Consider the following 8,723-nt stretch of genomic DNA (forward strand, 5'->3'; position numbering starts at 1 on the left):
GAAAACAAACGAGGGATGCCACTAGTATTACTACTACTACTACTACTACTACTACTACTACTTCTGCTATTCCTTCTACTACAACTACTCCTACTACTACTCCTACTCCTACTCCTACTCCTCCTCCTCCTCCTCCTCCTCCTCCTCCTCCTACTACTACTACTACTACTACTACTACTACTACTACTACTACTACTACTATTGCTGCTGCTGCTGCTGCTGCTACTAGTACTGCTACTACTACCACTACTTGTTACTTGTTACTTGTGTGAAGAAAGGACATCCCTGCACAAAGGGCATTCCCATAAGCGCTCCGTCCCCTGAAGAAGCACATCTCGAAGTGTGTAGATGCTGACGGTTCCAAGCAATGGTTGATTCCATAGCCTTCTGCTCCTCCACTAAGTCTTGATCTTCTGCAGGCGCACTATCCAATTCCAAGCTCACGAAGTCGGTCAAGATGATGGTATTCCGATTCTTCTTGTTCTTTTTCACGTTTTTTCCCTTACTGAAAGTACAATTTCAGGTTTGTCAGGGCACAGCTTTCCTGCAGGTTTTGCTTTCCCAGCGAGCTCATCAGCCCTCTCATTGCCATTGACTCCAGCATGGCCCGGGATGAAGATCCAGGTGATCTTTTTCAGTGTTGTCTTCTTCAGGAGCTCTGTCCTTTCAGCTCTAAGGTTCCCACTTTCAATCTTCCTCAGAGTGCCCTGACAGTCTGTGACAAAGACCACATGTGCTTGTCGAGTTATTGTAACCCATTTGAGAGCCTGGGTGATTGCCTCAATCTCCATTATCATTCTAGATGATGTCATATCGTATGCTCTCTGCTATTCCTGCACCAATCTGCCTGTCCCGGTCGGATTATACGATTATGCGGCCTTTTCGCATAATTCTGCAACATTTGCATAATTTTGGATTCCCCGCGTTTTTTCAAGTTTTTTTGGGTGCATTTTTCACGAAACATGTAACTAAACACCTGGCTGTGTGACTAAAGGGAAGTAATCACAGTAATAAGTCTCATTTAAGTGACAAGTTGGCTATTTCCCTTGTTAGAAGATCTTGGGAGTCAGGGGGTTTAGGGTCAGGGATTTTGTTCCTTGAGCCTGCTCAATTTTTCAATCCATCAAAAGTTGTTTTCATATTATGTGTCTGCTGATTTTTAATGTTTGACAGGTGTCCCTGGTTTTAGTGACGTGCCAGCATCAGAGGACCAGAAGTCTTTTTAAAAATTTAAGAAGAAACGTTTTTCTTTCCACTAGATCTACAGCAGAAAGTTGCAGCGAGGATATTTTTTGGTTGTTTTTCTGACTGATGTGTATTGTTTTCTTTCCAAATACATAAAGAATTAGTGATGCTGATATGCTCTGTTTTCAAATTTTCTGTACAAAAAAACATGAAATTCTTGTTGAAAAAGTGCAAAACATGTCGTGGACGGCGTTACGGTAACTTACATATTTTTGCATAATTTTGTATTTGCAGAGCATAATTTGGCCATCTAAATCTGCGAGGACAGATCTGCCACTCACTTTTGCTGAGAAGCCCGATCCAGATTTCCCCTTCGTTTAACAGATCCATCCATGTATACAACCACATCTCCATGCCGTGAGTTTTCTTCAATCAGTTTTCGTATCTCATCATCTGTCGCCCCTTGCGGCCACTCTCTACATTTTCTGTTCAGCGTAATCACTACCTTCCCAAAATCTGCCTGCTCCCTTTCATTCATTTTTATCCATTCTTCACTCCGCTATGTCTTCCTTTAGGCAGGAATCCTTGATGGTGTTTTTAGCCTCGGCCATCCAAGAAGCTCCTCGTTTTAGGTGATTTCCTTAGTTTGATCCAATGGCTTCGTGAAGTGGGTGTTGCTTATCAGACGCCACCCTTATGTACGCCCTGACCTGAGCCACTTTGAGTCTGTTTTCCACTGACATGAGGCCCAAAAATACATGCCTCATACAGATAACTGGCATATCCCTGGTGCAGCCTAGTATGATGCGCGTGGCCTCAATTTGAACTCGATCCAATTTGTCCAGTTGGGTTTTTGTCAAAGTCAATACTCTGAGCCCATAATCGGTTACTGCTAAGACCATCTGCTGGTACATAAGAAGCGGTAGCCTTTGTTCCACTCCTGAAGCCGCCATGACCTTCACTGCATTCAAGCCCTTCTTTGTCCTTTCCGCAACACCATCTATGTGGTCTTTGAAGCATAGACAGCGATCGAAAACCATTCCCAGATACCCCATTTTCTGACATCTTTGAATATTCTGCCTATTTACCGTCAGCTCTGGGGCGTCTGTCTCTACTATTCGATTGTTTGAAGAGCCCCACAGTGCTGCGGCCTTCTGACGATTGATCACTGCGGTCGATTCAGCACACCACTCCATGATTTTCTCAACCTCTAGCTGTAATCCATCTGCCATTTTCTACAGATCCCGTCCTTGCCTGTAGGCCAAGATGTCATCTGCAAATGTTAGTATTCTCCCAGGCCTAACGCTTTTCAGCGTTGCTATACGAGCAGTGTAGACATTGAACAGTATGGGCGATAAGGGTGAGCCCAGTGGGAGTCCTAGTCTTATCACCTGTGGGCTTGAAATCCACTGACCACATCGCAAAGCCACTTTTCTTTCCAGCATTGCCCCCACAGTCCACCCAACAATCCACGGATTCACGTCGCAATCTAGCAGAGCACACTTTAGCCTCTCATAATTGACATGATTGTAAGGATCTTCCAGATCTAATGCTATTGCCACGGTCTCTTCTCCCCTCTGAAAGCCTTCATATACATCATACGCGAAGGTCTTTGCGTTGTTCCAAGTTTCCTTTCTGGTTCTGTAACTTCCTAACTCCTTAGGTAGGTTTCCGTTGTTCTCTAGCTCATTCATGAGTATTCTTGCTGTGCATTTTTCTAGCACTTTTCATGCACATTTTGCATGGTGATAAAGCGGTATCCGTTGAGTTCTTTGTGATTCTTCCCAGGTTTTGGTAGTGGCTTTAAATAACTGTGCAACCACTCTTCTGGTACATTTGATTTCCTGATGCTGCTGTTATAGTCATCCACAATCTTTTTCCTGTTCCTCGACACTGAGCTCATTAAAGTGTTTGTACTGTATCCCATCTGGACCTGGCGTTGTGAGGTTGTTGGTTTTTAGCACAGATTTGGCCAAATATATCGTGATGATGTTGTCATATTCCTCATCCCTCTCGATTCCCTTCAAAATTTGACATACTTCTTTCCTTGTCTCAGCATCACCCCGATCCGTCTGTGTGATGTATCTTTAAGAAAGGCTTCTCCTTTGCTTGCATCATCTCTCTGAATAGTGATTCTATCAGTGCTCTTGATATCCGGCATTGAGTTTGCTGTGCGCCCGTTGTTCATTCTATTGTGTAACTTCCAACATTTTTGTATATCCTTGTCTTGTCCGATTTCCCCAACAAATTTCTCCCACCTTTCTTTTTTCGATCCTTCTACCAAAAACTAGCTTTTGCTGCTGCTGCTGCTGCTGCTGCTGCTGATGCTACTACTACTCCTACTACTACTCCTACTCCTCCTCCTGCTGCTGCTGCTGCTGCTACTACTACTACTACTACTACCACCACTACCTAGTAAAAATCGTCAGTCCGTAAAAAAAACCCCGGGTTTTAGACAATCAAATTAAATGAATCACTTATACTTATACGGTTTCATATACAAAGCAGAAAACAAACGAGGGATGCCACTAGTATTTTCTGGAAATACCTGAAATATTTAGAAGTTGTATTTGCAAACTCAAAGACAGTTAATATCTTGTCAGTTGGTTAGTGTTTGAGCGCTTAACCAGCTGCTTGCACTGCTTGCTTCCCGGGAAGCTGAGAATGTTTTTGAGTGTTTCTATGGTCTGCTGGTGTAATTATATAGTGTAAAGCGCATAGAGCTTGCTTTCGAGTGAGGACATGCGCTATATAAATGCTATTTATTATTATTATTAATTATCAATAGACAAAAGTGATATGGGGTTAAGTAGAAAACAACATTTAGGAATTAGAATGATTACTATTCTTTTCGTGAAAATAACGGAAACAACACGAGGAAAATCTGGTAAAACAGCACCACTGGTATAATATATCTATCTATCTATCTATCCATCTATCTATCTATCCATCTATCTATCTATCTATCTATCTATCTATCTAATCGTCCATCTATCTATCTATCTATCTATCTATCTATCTATCTATCTATCTATCTATCTATCTATCTATCTATCTATCTATCTATCTATCTATCTAATCGTCCATCTATCTATCTATCTATCTATCTATCTATCTATCTATCCATCTATCTATCTATCCATCTATCTATCTATCTATCTATCTATCTATCTATCTATCTATCTAATCGTCCATCTATCTATCTATCTATCTATCTATCTATCTATCTATCCATCTATCTATCTATCCATCTATCTATCTATCTATCTATCTATCTATCTATCTATCTATCTAATCGTCCATCTATCTATCTATCTATCTATCTATCTATCTATCTATCTATCTATCTATCTATCTGGTTAAAACAAAACAAAAAATACGAAACAAAAAAAGAAAATATAAATTTAAAAAACTCAAACAACAAAATCAAAAAAAGGAAGAAAAAATAAAATCAAAAACAAACAAAAGCCACCAAACACGATGAGAGAAAGATCCCACACTCACTCTGTCCACAGTCGTCCTCGTCTCTGCCATCCGGACAGTCCTGGTCCCCGTCACATTTCCAATGTGGCCGTATACACTCAGAGCTGCCCGGGCACTGCACTTGGTCGGGGGGACACGCAGATTCTACAGCTGTCCGAAACATTCAATGGTGATGATAACAACAGCATCAGCAGCAACAGTAGCAAAAACAACAGCAACGACGACAACAACAACGACAACAACAACAACAACAGCAACAACGACGACGACGACGACGACGACGACGACGACGACGAAGACGACTATAAAAAACAACTCTAATAAAAATGATAATAATAATAATAATAATAATATAATAATAATAATAAATTTTACATTAATACTAGCAATCATGATAATACTATTAGTAATAATAATAGCGATGATGATGATGATGATGATGATGATGATGATGATGATGATGATGATGATGATGATGATGATGATGATGATGATGATGATGCAACAACAGTAATATAATAATAATAATAATAATAATAATAATAATAATAATAATAATAATAATAATAATAATAATAATTTTTAAAAAAATACAATGTAATGGGTGATAAGCTTATCCCTTGGTACCTTTATGACAATTCATTATACGCGCACATGTCTTCAGTTTAGTTTTTGTTTTATCACGGTCTTGGAGTCTTATGTCACTTGCAACACAAATAGGTCTCGTAAATGTCGAAGCTTTGGGGTGTCGTTAGAGAGTAACTTACTAAGAAAAGAAGAAGGGGCGACTTACAATAAAAGAAAAAAAAAGAAAAAGAAGGGGTAACTTACAAAGGAAAGAAGAAGGAGTTACTTACACAGACAAGAAGAAGGGGTAACTTGCAGAGAAAAAGAAGAAGGGGTAACTTACAAAGAAAAGGAAGAAGGAGTTACTTAGAAAGAAAAAGAAGAAGGAGGAACGTACAAAGAAAAGAAGAAGTAACTTAAAAAGACAAGAAGAATGGGTAACTTACAAGAAAAGAAGGAGTAAAAGAAAAGAAGAAGGAATAACTTACAAAGATCAGAAGAAAGAGCAACTAACAAAGAAAAGAAGAAGTAGTAACGTACAAAAAAGAATGAGCAACTTACAAAAAGAAGAAGTAACTCACAAAAAAGAAGAATGAGTAACTTAAAAAGAAACAAGAAGAAGGCGTAACTTACACAGGACAAGAAGAAGAAATAACTTACAAAGACAGGAAGAAGGAGAAACTTACAAACAAAATAGAAGAAGGAGAAACTTACAAACAAAATAGAAGAAGGAGTAACTTACACAGACAAGAAGAAGGAATAACTAACAAGTAACGTACAAAAAAAAAGAATGAGCAACTTACAAAAAGAAGGAGTAACTCACAAAAAAGAAGAATGAGTAACTTATAAAGAAACGACGAAGGGGTAACTTACTAAGAAAAGAAGAAGGGGCGACTTACAAAAAAAAGGAGTAACTTACAAAGGAAAGAAGAAGTAGTAACGTACAAAAAAGAATGAGCAACTTACAAAAAGAAGGAGTAACTCACCAAAAAAAAGAAGAATGAGTAACTTAGAAAGAAACAAGAAGAAGGAGTAACTTACACAGGACAAGAAGAAGAAATAACTTACAAAGACAGGAAGAAGGAGTAATTTACAAAGACAGGAAGAAGGAGTAATTTACAAAGAAAAAAGAAGAAGGAGTAATTTACAAAGAAAAAGAAGAAGGAGTAACTTACAAAGAAAAAAGAAGAAGGAGTAACTTACAAAGGAAAGAAGAAGGGGCGACTTACAAAAAAAAGGGGTAACTTACAAAGGAAAGAAGAAGGGGTAACTTATAAAGACAGGAACAAGGAGTAATTTACAGAGAAAAGAAGAAGAAGTAACTTACGAAGACAAGAAGAAGGAATAAGTAACAAAGAAAAGAAGAAGGAATAACTAACAAGTAACGTCCAAAAAAAAGAATGAGTAACTTACAAAAAGAAGAAGTAACTCACAAAAAAAGAAGAATGAGTAACTTAGAAAGAAATGACGAAGGGTTAACTTACAAAAAGAAGGGAAAACTTACGAAGAAAAGAAGAAGGAGTAACTTACAGAGAAAAACAGAAGGAACAATGTACAAACAAAAAAAAAGAAGGCATAACTTGCAAAGACAGGAAGAAGGGGTAATTTAGAAAGAACAGACGAAGGATTGATTACAATGAAAAGAAGGAGTCAGTAACTTACAAAGAAAAGAAGAAGGAGAGATAAGGACAGTTCAGATATTTGATAGGTAAAAAAGGAGCAAACCACACCAAAGCACCCGCCAACCACTCACCGTCGCTCTCGAAAGGGAAGAATAGGGACAGGATCCATAATGGAAACAAGAACGGACATTTTTTGTTCTTTTTTTCTTGTTTGACTTTTGTTGGTTTAAGGTAACATGAGGTTTCCTGCTCATAATGGATATTTCGTAAACTAAGCAGAAATTTGTGACGGCAGTTGTTTTCCCAAGCAGTTTTCATGTGTACATTTACTGTTTAAAGAATGAGACAGTTTTTTTTGTTTCTCCTGAAAAAAAAAAGCAATTTATTGCTCTGCTGGGTTAGTATATTTGAAAAGCTAGCCGACATCTCCCCCCCCCCCAAAAAAAAGTCGCGATACTGTAAACCACAAACGTTACAGGAATCAGCTGCATCTTATAACACCAACATTGAGGAAAGGGGGGGGGGGGGGGGCTACTCCTGAAGGCTATCTCGCATATTAACTGATCAAATTTTACCAAATTTCACACATTATTATAACAAGCATAGTAAGGAGTCTTAAAATCCGCAATCAAATTTGAGAAAAAAGTTTCGTTTCCATGGCTACGGCGGCCATATTGGATTTTATTGACATGTCTTACGTAATGAATACCGCACTTATTTTTCATGCAAATAGATTTTTTTCTCATTTGCTTGCACATTAATAATCATTAGATCTACAAATTTGGTGTTGAATTTTTCCTAAGCGAATTAGAACATTTTTTACACTTTTTTTTCGTGAGGTAAGTACTCAAATTTGAAAAAACAAAACAAAACCAAATCCGTAAAAATCCACACTCCAGACACAACCAGGAAAATTCTATTCTTTAATAATATATCAAAAATTCAACAGACAAAATTTTTTGTGTCACATCTTCTCTTCATTCTGTGAAAATTTCATGAAGATTAGAAAGAAAAAATGGTGGAGTTATTTTTAAAAAGTATAGAGAAAAACTGCATTTTGAGAAAACGGGCGATAAAAAAAAAAGATTGACTTTTAGAGGAAATGGTGGTGACAAACATGTCCAGTATGGGGAGAAATAAGATTTTATGGGGTCCTAATGCTATGAAATAGTTGTAGGATGAAGGATGAAGAAGCTAAATATACCTATAACTCAAAATCCATCATTTTCGACGGAATGGGGACTTTTGGTGTGTAGCCCCCTCCCCCCTCCCACCCTCTATTTAATAAATTAAGCCCTTAGGGATGAGGTTGCAGGTGCGGGGTTCGAGCCTCGGCTCGGTCCAACGTGCCCTTGGGAAAGGCACTTGGCACAAAATTCCCATTTGGCTCGGTGCTTTTGGAGATGGGCGTTAAACTTGGAGGTCCTGTCACTTAAATAACCTAACAGTGTCGATAGAGGCGTATATAGACATATACCATTTCACCATTTCATGTTCACCCTTAGGGATAAAAAATATATATAATAATGGAACATCTTTAAGTGGGTGTAACTGACTAACACAAACTGCTCTTATCCCATATCCCATCTCCGTCCGTCTGACGAACGTGAAGTGGGGAAAGTCATTCTCTCATGCCCGATGACTGATTTCGCAATGTATGCTTTGACGGGTAAAAGTGGAAAACAAAAAGAAAGTGTGTGGGGCATGGGGAGGGGGAGGGGTGGAGGGTCAAAAGGTCCTGACAGGCCCCTGTTAATGATAGCGTATGAACACAATACCATCTTTCTTCTCCTTTTTCTTCTTCTTCTTCTTCTTCTTCTTCTTCTTCTTCTTCTTCTTCTTCTTCTTCTTCTTCTTCTTCTTCTT

At 38.5% G+C, this 8,723-nt stretch overlaps 1 protein-coding gene across 1 annotated transcript in view; it reads right to left on the reverse strand.

Annotated features, from left to right (window-relative positions):
* Positions 1–8,723, reverse strand: part of LOC101846105 (sortilin-related receptor) — a gene marked incomplete in the record, with an annotated part of 43,066 nt that overhangs the window by 29,957 nt on the left and 4,386 nt on the right. Inside the window, 1 exon segment of the mRNA XM_005111389.3 lies at positions 4,690–4,818. Within this exon segment, the coding sequence (XP_005111446.2) occupies positions 4,690–4,818 (129 nt within the window).

Source organism: Aplysia californica, unplaced genomic scaffold, assembly GCF_000002075.1.
Source record: "Aplysia californica isolate F4 #8 unplaced genomic scaffold, AplCal3.0 scaffold01052, whole genome shotgun sequence".
Taxonomy (NCBI): Eukaryota; Metazoa; Mollusca; class Gastropoda; order Aplysiida; family Aplysiidae; genus Aplysia; species Aplysia californica.